The 14,583-nt window shown below is 41.8% G+C and overlaps 3 protein-coding genes across 5 annotated transcripts; 2 read left to right on the top strand and 1 right to left on the bottom strand.

Moving 5' to 3' along the window:
* The first annotated feature begins 13 nt into the window (after positions 1-13).
* Positions 14-937, top strand: LOC141595893 (protein C2-DOMAIN ABA-RELATED 11). 2 transcript variants are annotated; one of them, XM_074415844.1, is made up of 2 exons: positions 14-316; positions 385-937. In XM_074415844.1, exons 1-2 carry the CDS (start codon positions 200-202, stop codon positions 787-789), a joined length of 522 nt encoding a protein of 173 aa, XP_074271945.1. In that variant the 5' UTR covers positions 14-199; the 3' UTR covers positions 790-937. The 2 variants fall into 2 exon arrangements, with proteins under 2 accessions (XP_074271945.1, XP_074271944.1); XM_074415843.1 differs by having other exon boundaries at positions 77-316; positions 382-937.
* LOC141595892 (WEB family protein At5g55860-like) lies at positions 574-8,229 on the top strand. Of its 2 annotated transcripts, none has more exons than XR_012522331.1 (2): positions 574-3,361; positions 8,173-8,229. XR_012522331.1 is itself a non-coding variant. In XM_074415842.1 (2 exons), exon 2 carries the CDS (start codon positions 1,461-1,463, stop codon positions 3,207-3,209), a length of 1,749 nt encoding a protein of 582 aa, XP_074271943.1. In that variant the 5' UTR covers positions 1,022-1,212; positions 1,445-1,460; the 3' UTR covers positions 3,210-3,477. The 2 variants fall into 2 exon arrangements, 1 of the variants encoding a protein (XP_074271943.1); XM_074415842.1 differs by lacking the exon at positions 8,173-8,229 and having other exon boundaries at positions 1,022-1,212; positions 1,445-3,477.
* Positions 8,230-8,690: 461 nt separating this feature from the next.
* LOC141595891 (oligopeptide transporter 3) lies at positions 8,691-13,023 on the bottom strand. The gene is made up of 6 exons (XM_074415841.1): positions 12,211-13,023; positions 11,503-11,600; positions 10,146-10,715; positions 9,766-10,021; positions 9,502-9,684; positions 8,691-9,413 (listed from the first exon to the last, which is right to left on the bottom strand). The coding sequence occupies exons 1-6, from the start codon at positions 12,706-12,708 to the stop codon at positions 8,799-8,801; spliced, it is 2,220 nt and encodes a 739-aa protein (XP_074271942.1). The 5' UTR covers positions 12,709-13,023; the 3' UTR covers positions 8,691-8,798.
* Between the last annotated feature and the right edge of the window lie 1,560 nt (positions 13,024-14,583).

The raw sequence follows: 14,583 nt of genomic DNA on the forward strand, positions 1-14,583 counted from the left end.
TTTGAACAGAAATGAGTCAAAAAAAGGCGGATAGTGAAGTAGACGAGAGAGTAAAGCCGACGACGACGTTGGGTATTTTATTATTAATAAAAGAAATAAATAAATAAAAAGGGTGTATGATTAGAGTAGAGTATTATATGGTTGAGGTTAAGAAAGAAAGAGCAATAATTAAGAAAGAAAGAAAAGAAGAGAAGAAGAGATGTGGAAGGAAGAAGGAAGAGGTAAGTTGAAGGTGGTTGTGATGCAAGGAAAAAGGTTAGTGATCAGAGACTTCAAGTCGAGCGATCCTTACGTAGTTATTACCTTCGGGAATCAGGTCTGTTTCCTTACTATAGCTGTTGTTGCTACTGAATTATTAGGATCATTCATTCATTTATTCAGCAGGTTGCAAAGACAAAAGTTATCAAGAGCTGTTTGAATCCTGTTTGGAATGAAGAGTTGAGTTTCAAACTGGAGGAACCCCTTCCTATTCCTAATCCTATCCTGTATTTGGAGGTTTTTGACAAAGACCGGTTCAAGGCGGATGATAAGATGGGATTTGCTCATCTCAATATTCAACCATTCCTATCAGCAGCAAGGCTTCAACAAGTCTTAAAAACAACAACAACAACAACAACATCATTAAGGAAGGTCATTCCTGATGCTCAGAATTGTCTAGTTAGAGAGAGCTATATCAACTGTGTCAATGGTGGTGATGTTATTCAGGAGGTCTGGTTAAGGCTATGCGGAGTCGAGTCTGGAGAAATTCAATTCCAACTTAAGCTCGAAACTCCACCAGTGTGTGATTGATTGTCTGAATAAAAGAAAAGAAAAGAAAAGAGACGCTTATTTCCACAAATTGTTGTCATGAATTAATGAATACTTAGGATCAACTCCAGCTTCCTTGTAATTGCTTGCTTCAATATTGAATACCAACCAATCATCTTCTTCCGCCTAATTTTAGGTAGTTTATGAATACCAATCAATTTTAGGTAAACACAAATATTTTTTTTTTTTAAAAACCATGGAATATTTCCTAAATTACTGGAACTTCTCAAAGAAAATGAAATTAAAAATAGGAAAACACTTGATTCTCATCATTTAACAACATCATCATAGATTATTCCTCAAGGAAATAATCTTCATTCTCTATTCTCTATGTATAGATGATCATCTTCTTCATCTTTAGACAGCACTCTAATTAAATTAAATTCCTAGCAATGCCCTTTTCAGGTTTGCACCTCCACTTGTTTTTTCGAAATATTTATAGTATTTTGTTTTAGAATTTATTAATGTAATAACACATATTTACATACTACTCTTCCTCCGTTGTACAATTGCTGGCTAGTTTTATGCATTTACATGCGCATCCATCCTGTTACGTATTTCATTTACAATCAATCAAATTTATAATGTGCAACTACTACTACTACTACTACTACTACTAATCGAAATCCTGCTCCAGCATAGGAATTGGTAGGATGGTGAATATAGTGAGGACAAGGAGAAACTCAATGGGGGGTGGTTCTCCTAGAGCAGCCGAGGTTGGGGAGATCGACACCAAAGCTCCTTTTGCATCTGTCAGAGCAGCAGTTAGCCTCTTTGGTGAAACAATATCCCCAAAAGCCAAGGCCAAACCCATTTTCACCAAAAAGTCCAAGTCTCAGACAGAGGTACATGAGGTCTTAGATAAGGAGGCACAGTTTCACTTAGCCCTCAACGAGCTTAATAAGTTGAAGGAACAAGTGAGAGGTTCCGAATGTGCAAGAGCTGATACCCTTCCTGAGCTTGACAAGGCTAAAAGGACTCTTGAAGAACTCAGTCTAAAACTAAATGTGGTCAATGAATCCAAACACTCCATTATTGAAGTTGCAGACGCTCTCAATATCAAGGCCCAAAAGCTTGAGCAGGCGGTGCTTGATTCTGAAAAGTATGACAACGCTGAAACCAAAAGACACGAGTACAAGGCTGCCATTGCTGAGCTTGATGCCGCAAAACAGGAACTCAGCAACATGCGCAGGGAATTTGACGCAACTTGTGAAGCCAAAATTAGGGCTTTCAGAAAGACACAACAAGCAGAGCTGGCGGCAGATGCCCACGGGGAGAGGATCAAAGAGTTGTCAAAACAGGTTGCTGCCATGCAGGAAGCATTAGCACAGATTAAGGCTTCTTCCAAACAGGCTGTGCAACAACACGATGAGGTTTTAGCAAACAAGGACCAACAGCTCTTATCTTGTAGAGTAGCCAAGGAACAAGTGGAACAGAAGCTGCTTGCTCTCAAGGTACAACACCTCCCGTTATTGACCAATGATGATCTGGAGTCGAAGCTTGCTGAAGCTGATGCTGAAATTGCATCACTAGAAGAGGAGGTCAAGAATGCCCGTGCAGCCTTCCTAGAGGCTCAGAAAGCCACTAGTCTTGAGCTTGAAATTGCCAAAGGTTCACTTGAGCAAGTTGAATTGGAGAGAACCTCACTCCAAACATTTATGGAGTCCCTCAAATGTGAATTACAACAAGTGGGCAAGGAATTATCTGAGCAGAAGCATAAACTGGAGGAAGTAGAAGGTGTAGCCAGTAAAATCCGATCAGAAATACAAGATAAAAAGGAGGAGCTGGAAGCGGGTCTTGTCAATAAAACAAGTGCAGCTAACGCATCTGATGATATGGCCTCATCACTAGAGCAACTCAAAATAGAAACTCAAAGAGCAATACAAGAGGCACAACAGATGAAGAAGATAACAGAGGAGCATATACTATTAGCCAAAACCACACGAGAGATGACGACAGAAATGGAAAAAAAACTACCGAGTGTATTGAAACAAGTTGAAGAAGCCAAGGCTCTAGAGACGAGTGCTGAAGAGGACATTAAAGTTATATCTCAAAAATGTGATAATGATAGCGCATCAACTTCTGAAAGCAATGAGAGTAGCAAGATTAAATTGTCTCAAGACGAGTACAATTCATTAACAGAGAAAGTTAATGAATCGGAGAAGCTGGCAGATATAAAGGTAGCTGCAGCGATGGCTCACGTAGAGGCCCTGGTAGCAAACCAGCAGGAAGCTGCTAAAAAATATGAGGCGTATTCAAAAGCCATTGAAGAACTAAAGATGGCCGAAGAGGAGGCTTTGAAGGCTGCTGAGATGGCTGAGGCCGCAACTAATGTTTTAGAAGCTGAGCTGGAACGGATACGTGAGCAAGACCAGATTATCAAAGTACCTCAGCTTAATTAAGTCATGTATTAGTATTACAGATCTTGAGTTGTACTGTAGTTGTTAGACATATATATTTTCACAAAGTCGTCGTAGAATGTTAAAGTTTTTTTTGTATTCGCCCAACAATTGTGGAGGGAGAGTGACGTGGCGAATTTAGTTATTCTAACCTAGTTTATGTCAAAGATAACAACTGTTAATATCCTTATTGTATGCAATTCCTTAATCAAAGGAACTTTAAGATCATAGGATGCTACTTTACTCTAATATAGTAATCTTACTTTGGAATGATGCTCCCGTATAATGGTAGACACAATAAGCTAAACATGCCCCCTAAATCATAGGATGCTACTTTACTCTAATATAGTAATCTTACTTTTCTCATTGTAAATTGTATAAATAGATAGGTTGTAACTCCTTCTGATTCATTCAATATAATTCATTTCTCACATAAACTTTATATGGTATCAATCTCACATCGATCCTAATATCGACCATTTGCTTCCGCCACCCACACAACAACCATGGCTTCACCCCACAACAACCTTATTCCCAACTCCAATGAACCCACCAAACCCCTTATCACCCTCCACTTTCCCTCGTGCACAAAGCTTACTGCCACCACCTACCGCACTTGGCAATTCCAAATCACCCGTCTCCTTGAAGGCTACGGTCTCTTCGACTATCTCGATGGCACCAAGCCTGCCCCACCAACGACCATTACCTCACCGCCTACCGAAGCTAAACCCAACCCTGACCCCGTCCCTAACCCTGCCCACGGCACCTGGTATCGTCAAGACAAACTGATACTAGGTGCCCTAGCCGCGACCCTCGCGGACTCGGTTTCACCTCTCATTCTTGATGCCAAAACATCCCATGAGGCTTGGCATACCCTTGCAACCCTTTATGCTAACCCATCTCGAGGACATATCCTCCAGATTAAAGACCGTCTCAAACACATCACTCTCGGTGACAAATCCGTCACTGATTATCTCCTTGCGATTAAGTCTTGCACGGATCAATTAGCTCAACTAGGTAAGCCTATCGACCCCGAGGACATCACGGCTCACATTATTAACGGACTCGACCAAAAATTATATGCCTCCGTTATTAATGCTGTTCAAGCACGTGATGTTCCCATAACTTTCGACGCCTTACACGAAAAACTCATCCATCAAGAACTCACTGTCAAGCGCCAACCCCAACCCACTCCCTTCACCCCCTCGGCTCACGCCGCTCATCACCGTCCTTACACCCCATCAACCCAGCCTCGTTACTACCAAAACAACAACCAACCCAGGCCCTTCTACAACCCACCGAATCCAAACCCCAACCACCAACCCAATCCCAATTCTAACCAGCCCAATCAGTTCCGCGGCAAATGTCAGTACTGCCGTGCAACTGGTCATGTTATTTCTGCTTGTCCCGACTTCCGTCAAACCTATCCTTCTGTCATCTTCCCACCACCACCCACTCGGCAGCCTCGTCCTCATGCCCATACTGCTACGACTACCACCCTTACTCCCTCCACCTATCTCATCGATAGCGGCGCGTCCCATCACATCACCAATGACCTCCATACTCTCGCCCTTCACACAGCTTATGAAGGACCCGATGATTTGGTGATTGGTGATGGCTCCTCGCTCCCTATTACTCACATTGGTTCATTCTCTATTCACTCCCTTAATTTCAATAATGTCTTAGTTGTTCCTTCAATTTCTCGTAAACTTTTATCTGTTGCTCAATTTTGCAAAGACAATTCTGCCTATGCCTTGTTCTCACCCGACTCATTTTGTTTTAAGGAAATTACAACGGGGCGAGTACTTCTTCAGGGCCTCAACCATGACGGCACCTACATCTGGCAGCCGACACACCCGCCTCAAGCTTACTCGGCTAGCACCACAAAATTCAACCTCTGGCATCAACGGCTAGGGCATCCGTCCCTTGCCACTCTTAAGCAAATTAATAGTTCTTTCAATTTATGCATTTCCGATTTCAGTTTTTGTTCCGCTTGCTTGATCAACAAAAGCCATAAACTTCCTTTTTCTAGTTCCACAATTACCTCTAACGCACCGTTTGATTTCGTGTATTCTGATGTTTGGAGTTCACCCATTATTTCAAATGATAACTTCAAATATTATGTTTTATTTGTAGACCATTTTACACATTACTTTTGGTTATATCCCGTTCGAAATAAATCGGACACAACCCCAATATTTACACGCTTTAAAGCAATCATCGAAAATTATTTTACCACAAAAATCAAATGCTTTTACTCGGATAACGGAGGAGAATATATCAAATTAAACCCGTCCCTCCTTGACTCCGGTATCTCGCACCTCACCTCTCCCCCTCATACTCCCGAACACAATGGCTTCGCGGAGCGCCGTCATCGACACATTGTTGAAACGGGTCTTGCCCTTCTCACTCAAGCCAAGCTACCCACCACGTTTTGGCCCCACGCTCTTTCCACCGCAGCCTACCTCATCAACCGTCTTCCCACATCGACATTAAATAACCAATCCCCTTATGAAAAACTATTTAACAAACCACCCAATTACCACAAACTTCGACCTTTTGGCTGTCTATGTTTTCCATGGTTAAAACCATACACGGCTCACAAGCTCGAACCCAAATCCGTCTCTTGTATCTTCATCGGTTATTCCATGACTCAAAGTGCCTTTTTATGTCACGACCCTATCGCTAACAAAACCTACACATCGCGGCACGTTCGCTTTGTTGAAGACTCATTTCCTTACCTCGAACTCACCAATAGCTCTACATCTCCTGTACCCACCCCCGACAATTGGTGTCGCATCACCATTCCTCTTCTCCCACCCTCCATACCCGACCTGCCCATCACCACCCCTCCACCACCACCACCCAACTCTGACCCCTCCACCCATCCCACCTCTCCCGTCACTCCCCACATCCCTGTCACTCCACCCTCCTCCTCTACCGAACCCAACCCCTCACCCACCACTCTCATCAACAGTTCCTCTACCACCACTCCCTCCACCAGCTCTCCTACGACTCCACCCCCACCACCACCTCCACCTCCACCTACACACTCCCACCGAACCCGCCTTAGTAACAATATCCTCATGCCCAATCCAAAATACGCAAAAACAGCCACCCTAAATCCCTCCCACGTCACCCCTACCACCACCAAGCAAGCTCTCATCGCCCCTCGATGGCGAGCTGCTATGATGGATGAGTATCAAGCCCTTCTCAACAACAATACCTGGACACTTGTTCCTCGACACCTTGCCCAAAACGTTGTTGGATGCAAATGGGTATTTCGAATTAAGTACAATCCCGATGGTAGTCTAAAGCAACATAAAGCCCGCCTTGTTGCAAAAGGCTTTCATCAAAGACCCGGCATTGATTATTCCGAAACATTTAGTCCTGTTATAAAACCCACCACCATTAGACTCATCCTCACCTTAGCTGTTACTAATAAATGGCATCTACACCAAATAGATGTAAACAACGCCTTCCTTCAAGGCCGACTTGAAGAAAAAGTTTTTATGGACCAACCACCCGGATTTGCTGACCCGGAACACCCCGACCATATTTGCCAACTAACCAAAGCCATTTACGGTCTCAAACAAGCTCCTCGCGCGTGGTATACGGAACTGAAAAACTATCTTATTGATACTGGTTTTTGCAATTCCTTGGCTGATCCATCTCTATTTATTTGTAAGTCTAAACTCTCCACTTTATTTGTCTTAGTTTATGTAGACGACATTATCGTCACCGGACCCAATGCAACCCATATCACCCAATTCATCAATCAAATTTCCACCCGGTTCTCCCTTAAAGACCTTGGACCCTTGTCTTATTTTCTTGGTATAGAGGTAACCCCGACCAACAATGGTTTACATCTTAACCAATCTAAATACTTATTTGATTTACTACGAAAATACAAACTGCATGAATGCAAACCCGCCTCAACCCCGATGTTACCCTACCCGCCTCTCACCAAACAACCCAACCTCCCAATTGAGAATGAAACTGATTACCGCGCCATCATTGGTAGTCTCCAATATCTCTCACTCACCCGGCCCGACATCTCCTTCCCTGTTAATCGCCTTGCCCAGTTTCTTACCCACCCGACCTCGGTTCATTGGGGAGCCCTAAAACGACTCCTTCGCTTTTTGTCGGGTACCCTCCATCTTGGTATTCGATTAACCTCCAACTCACCCCTATGCTTACACGGTTTCTGTGATGCCGACTGGGGAGGTGACCTTGAAGATGGGGTATCCACCACTGGTATTATTGTTTACTTAGGCTCTAATCCTATCTCATGGTCATCACGCAAACAACGGGCAGTCTCATTGTCCTCGACCGAAGCTGAATTCCGAGGTGTGGCAGACACTACCTCTGAAATTGTATGGCTTCAATCCTTGTTACTCGAACTTGGTGTCATTGCAACTCAAGCTCCAACTATTTACTGTGACAACCTAAGCACCACGCATTATGCAGCCAACCCAGTGTTTCATTCTCGTATGAAACACATTGCACTGGCCTTTCACTTCGTCAAGGATCAAGTTCGAACTGGCAAAATTCGCATTCAACACATAAATGGTGAAGATCAACTTGCCGACGCTCTAACGAAACCGCTCCATAAGCCCCGGTTCATCGAATTGTCTTCCAAGATTGGACTCCGTCAACGACCGTCCATCTTGAGCGGGAATGTCAAAGATAACAACTGTTAATATCCTTATTGTATGCAATTCCTTAATCAAAGGAACTTTAAGATCATAGGATGCTACTTTACTCTAATATAGTAATCTTACTTTGGAATGATGCTCCCGTATAATGGTAGACACAATAAGCTAAACATGCCCCCTAAATCATAGGATGCTACTTTACTCTAATATAGTAATCTTACTTTTCTCATTGTAAATTGTATAAATAGATAGGTTGTAACTCCTTCTGATTCATTCAATATAATTCATTTCTCACATAAACTTTATAGTTTAAACACATACGAAATTGATTTATGTATATGGTATTAGATTAGATGTTGTGCCAACCGGTCAAATCATACATTTCTTTTAAATCATCTTTAAAATAAACGAGAACAATACAATACGATAAAATATTCACAACAAAATAACTACAATGGCAAAAACATCATCTAGAGCGTTTGTACATAAAACAACTCAAACGAAAGATGGTAAAGAAGGGGATGTTACGGAAAAAAGATGGGTTATAAAGTAGTAGTTACTTTGATATCTTCAATTAATATGCGAGACAACTCACACGTACTGTGTCTACCATCCATTACTGAGAGTCTGATATGTCGCATTATTAGCTCTTCATTCACTATCTATGAAATAAGGTAGACCGTAGAAGAGAAGGGAGTGTGGGCGCGTGCGTGCGTGCATGTGTGTGTATGTAATCAGAAAAGTGAAAGTGCCGAAGAAAATGGCCAGTGCTCAACTATAATCAAAATTGACTGAGAACAACAAAATGCATATGCTTGGATAGCAATAATGAAATATATGAATGGATTTATTAAATTGTCAACTGCGTTCTTCTTACTAAATCTACATAATAAGGCAAAGCACCTGCGCAATAGTTTGAAGGCATATTTGGGGATTAATGAACAGGGCAGCCGGCAACCACAATGCCAGGAGCGGTTGGGCACGACGCCAAGGGGCAATGGTCGATCTCGGTTCCCCACCATTTCAGATTTTTGTTCTCGTTTTGGAGGGTGAAGAATATCAAAACAGCCATGAAAGCAGTTCCCGCATCCAAAGCTGCTGATAGGACATAGTTGTACTTCTTCCACCATTCTTTCTTGTACTTGAATACAAAGAAGTTGAATATCATACCCGTTACCAACCAGCTGGCTATATTGGTAGGTGTCGCTGGTGGCATCCCTGCAAAACCATATGATATAACTGGAATATTAATTAGCGGAATCCATTTGTTTTCTGGAAACATTTTGTGGAGCACCCACACGGGCACGGGTAAAAATGCTCCAATGAGGAATAGCCACACCAAGTTCCTATACAGCCCTCCTGGTCCAAACAGCCGCTGCGGTCCAATCAAGCCCCAAATCACAGACGCATCAAAGGTAACTCGGAATTTGGGGCATGTCCACGGACTATTGGGATCAAGAGATTCCACATCGCATATGTTATCCACCGTGGCTAACATCCACCATGCAACGGCAAGGTTGACAATCCCAGCTACCAGTGTTCCTACAAGCTGCCAACAATTTGCTCACTAATTAAGGCTAGCTAACTTGGAGCTGCAAACCTGCGTTTATTTACTGAATGTTTTGAAAGACAAGTACCTGAACTGTGTACATGCTCCTGGGTGGTATCTTCATATAGTGCCCAAGTTTAAGATCAGATAAAAAAGCGAGGGCATGAACTGTACTAATACGCCCGTATATCTTGAACAGCAGATTGGCTATAGGTCTTCCCGGGTAGATATATCCAAATATGAACTGTGCTATAATATCGTAACCAGGTTGCTGCATTCACACCAAAACAAAAGTCAACAAGTGAAGATATTCCTCAGAGAGATAGTCGTCTGCAAATGTAATACTATGTACCTGGTTAGTAGTTGCTTGAATAACACCGATAGGAAGAGTGACTACCCACGCCAAAGCAAATGCAAATAGCAAAGCCCACCAAGGCAGCTGAACCTGGTCCTTCCAAATGAAAGACATTAAGAGGGACAACACAACACTCAGAACTAATAGTACAAGGAACCAATATTCAGGAACTTGTTTGTATTTGCTCATCAGCTTTGCATGAATATCCTGCTTCACATTTTGGACGGCAGACCTGCTTTGCTTCCAGATATCGCTGAACATCACAAAAAAACACAACTAGAGTGTTGAGCGCTTAACAATACTATGGAGCATTTAACCACATGCTTATGGGCATAGCGGACTGTTTGATGAAATAGAGGATAGAGCAGAATACAAACCTCCCATGGAATAAGGCGACATGGGTGAGGGTGGCAGTGAATCTAGCAAATCCAGATCCAATGGAGAGAGCAAAAAGAGGACTAAGATAAAGTTTGCCGTAATTATTATAAGCTGCAACGTTTAGGTCCCGTTGGGGGGTTAGAATCTGGGTGGTATCATATTTGAGGCCATTGGAGCGAAAGAGCTGGTTTGAGAATATGGGGAATTTCTTAGCATCAAAAATGCCAAACTTCCAGTAGCAGACGGGGATAATAATGTAGACAAACATGATAAAACCAACCCCAACATTGACGATGGAAGTCCAAGGGGTGACCAAGGGGCTGCCATGGTAGGCAGAGATGCCTGCCCAATCCAAGGTGAAAGCACCCACGCCTAGGCCATGGTAGCCTGATCCAATTTGTTGAGCGGTGATGCTGCGCGGCCAAGCCCAGCACACCCAGGAGAAAAAGGTCAAGATGGGGAAGAGATAACCAGGCAGGGCATAATAAGCAAAGCTTGCTCCTAGGAAGATAAGGAAGAACTGCATGCGTGTTAGTCCCTTTGAGTTGGTATCCCTTTCATGGAGTGCTCTGCAGTATAAAGGTCCGTCACAAGTGAAGCTTTAATAATATATCCAGTTTTGAATTAAAAAGAGAGCTGACGAATGTTAACTAAAATCATGTATGTTCGTATTTGTATCTTGAAGTGTATTAACTAAACTGCGGTCCACCCCTTATTAGTCGTATGAGTCTAGGAGAGTCGAGCAATTTATGAATGGGATAATGGTGGTTAAGCAGCATGTCATAGGAATTTGAGTATCACAAGTTTGTAAAAGGACAAGGTGTATCTTATAACAAATAAAAAAAGTACAAGTTCCTTAAGTAATTTAGTAGGTAGTTAGAGTGAAGGTTAGATACTTAGATAAATATGACAAGAGTTGGAGTTGGAGGGGAGGTGAGTGAAATGTAAAAGGTAGTGTGATGAGGTGTATGAATGGTAGCATAAAAGGTGTTGTGAAACAGTAAGTATGAATAAGAAATGGAATATGGAAAACAAAGATGCTTGGGGTACTAAAAAAGAAGAAGAACAATTGTGGAGGCGGTTGTTAATAGGGATGGGAGTATTGATGCTCCTTTGAAAGAACAAGTTAGAAGCCGTGATACCCATGCTCATCACTCACTATCCACACACACACACATTCGTTGGTAAAAAGCAAAATGAAATTCCCTCTGCCCCGTCCCGTCGCTTTAATTTATACTCAAAAGTAATTAAGAATCATAACTAAGAAAATGACAAGTGAGAATGCAATGCATGGTGATGGATGGTGGTAGTGGTAGTGGTAGTGGAGATTAAGAGTGGGAGTGGTTTGTAGTAGACCTGAAAAAGGAGACTTGAGCTAGATTTGAAGGCCACCACATCTGAACCGGGTCCACCAGATACCTCCTTAACATGCCTGCCCATCCATATCCAATTACCTGTATGTATGTATGTATGTATATTTGTATCTTCAATTAGTCACACACTGACACACTACTACTATTAACTCATAATCTACCATCTTTCATCTTTGATTTTAATTTAATTAAAAATGTCAAACTTGCAATCCTAATCATTACCTAATTCACACTTATGTTCTATGATTTGAAATCTACTTTAATTCATTCAATCCAAAACACCCTACCCTGTAGAGTACTCAGTCGTCTTTGACGGACCAACATATAAGATTATAGAGGATTATCAGAACATGCATGTATGTAGACTACTCTCAGTCGTCTAATAGGGACAAAATTAACTAAATTACACTACCAAGCAAAACAACAACCTAATAAGGATAATGATGACGACCAAAATGATTAAGACTTGTGTGGCCGGCCTATTGATTTGAATTTTATGTATGTAGTAGATAAAACAACATAGTTATAGTGTGTATTACAGTCGAAAATAAGGGGATTAGTTAGAAAAAGAGAAACATACATGCAGTTGTTTGAATGTTACTGTAACTGCCAAATGAATTAAACAGACATGCTGTTACATACACTAGTAATTTGAATTTGAATTAAAAAAAAAAAAAAAAAAAAAAGAAACCTGTGTGGTGAGAACGATGAACAATGCGCAGATAAAAGAGAGGGACTGCTTGTAGTAAGCCTTCATGACAGCAATAGCACCGATAGAGTAGGCGTCGCCACCACCGTAAGAGACTCCACAATTGGCGAATATGGTGATGATGACATGCTCTTTTATGTTAAAGGGACCCGGGTTTAAGGAGAATTGCCAGCGGTCACCAAAGACAGAGAAGGTGCGGGTTGGGAGGACCCGAGCCATGAAGCGGCCGATAGGAAGGACAGCAATTTGCATGAGGATGGCGGAAATAGTGAGAGGCTGAGTTCTGAAAATGAAGAAAGTGTTGAGAAAGATAAGGAGGACACAGGAGATGAGTCCAAGTGACCATGCCCTGAAAGTCAGTACTGGCATGTTAGGGTCGTCGGTTTCAGGCACCACCAACGCCACCTCCTCTATTTCGCACCTTGAGGATTCCTCCGCTTCCATTCCTTCTACTCCTTTTCCCGTCGACGATGATGACATTCTTTTTTAATTAATTAATTACTTAATTAATTAATACAGTATGGGGTTGGAACTTGTAGTTACAGGGAGTAGAAAATACTGCTACTGCTACTGCTACTGCTACTGCTACTACTGTTATATGTGTGTAATAATGAGTTGATGATGGATGTCACTGAGTATATATATGAGTATGAGAATGGCGGCTAAAATGTTAGGAAATTATTATACACATTCATTCCATTCATCACTCTTAATATTGAGGTGGTGTATTGTATCTATGATATATAAGCAGAGAGACTAATAAGAGCCAGTTGGTTTTTCCTTATTTGCTAGATTACCCTTTTGACCTTTTTGTCCTCTATTTTTTTCTATTTTTTCCCGCTGTCTTTCTCAATATCATCCATAGTGGAGTCCTTTTTGGGGATTTTCACTTGTTTTTAAACCATGAGGACTTCACAAGCTGTTTTCCCCCTGCCACACTTCTCGCTCCTCTCTCCCCTTGCCACGCTGTCTCTCTACGTGGCCTTCTTACTTTTCTTTCTACACCTAGGATTCTTCCCCACTTGCCTTTTTATTCCAAAGAAATAAATCAATTCATTATTTTCCCAAACCGGAACCCACCCACCGGTAGAGGTGGCAATCGGGTCACTCGAGTCGGTTACGGATCGCGTCATATCGTGTTCGGGTTGCGTCAGGTTAGCGGCGAGTCGGGTCGATTACGGTTCATGTCGGGTCGTTTTCGGGTCGGGTCATTAGCGGGTGACAAGTCGGGTCGGTTCAGTATCGGGTCAGATTATAAGCATATATTTTCTCTTATGTATTTAGTTTTAGATGAGTAATTTTATGTTTAAACGTGTAGGTGTATTAATTGTAATTTTAAGTGAAAATAATTAAGATTAATGCCAATTTGGTCTTATTTACACAATTATTAAGCTAATTTATTATCGGGTCATTTATCGGGTTGAGTCAATATCGGGTCACGGGTCGGTTCAGGTCGGGTTCGGGTTGGAAAAAATAAGGATGTTATCGGTTATCGGGTCGAATTGGGTCGGGTCGGTTTCGGGTCACCCAATTTTCGGGTTGTGTCGGGTCGGGTTTCGGTCGGGTTGGGTTTCTCAGGTCGGGTCAGCTTATGCCAGCTCTACCCACCGGGTACCCGCTTTTTTATAACAAATAACTTTCAAATGCAATTTATACCTCCTGCTTGCGCACACACATGTCAATAACGCCGGTTATCCATTTGTCCAACCACAAACATTATTGAAATTAAAAATATAATTCAAACACCATCATCTAATCCAACACTTTGAAATCTAAAGTGACATTAGAACTCACAGTCGCCGTCCGTCTGGTTGAATAATCAATTAGTGTTGTCGGGAAACGCCTCGCCGGAAAGATACGTCAATGGGGTTAGTTTAAAATGAGGGGATAGATGTCTGAGGGTGGTGTTTGTGGGAAATGTTGAACAAGTGTTTTTCTCGGTGATATCCTTTTGTTTTAAGAATTTTATGATTTCTAAGAAATCTCCATGGTTTTTCTGAGGACTGCGATTTTATAAAATAAGCAAAAGCAAGTAGGCCTTACCATCGGAGTGAGGAAAGATTGATGTGGCTTTATGAAAGATTGTAGTTCTACCAAGATGTAAATTGGTTTTAAAAAATAAAAATAAAATAAAAAGTAAAATTTATAATTGGAGAAAAATTTGATTGTAGGACCCATAAAGCTAGAAAGTGTTATAGCCAACCATTGGAACGGTATGTAATCGAAGAGCAAAATAGCTTAAAAAACCGTATTGGCAAATCAAGCTACAACGTGTTGTAGCTGTCCATTAGAGATGCTCTAAAGTTAATGAAAATTTTATTTAGGTTTGATCCTTGGCCCACCTAATTTTAATTT

This window comes from Silene latifolia, chromosome 8 (genome assembly GCF_048544455.1).
Source record: "Silene latifolia isolate original U9 population chromosome 8, ASM4854445v1, whole genome shotgun sequence".
NCBI lineage: Eukaryota > Viridiplantae > Streptophyta > Magnoliopsida > Caryophyllales > Caryophyllaceae > Silene > Silene latifolia.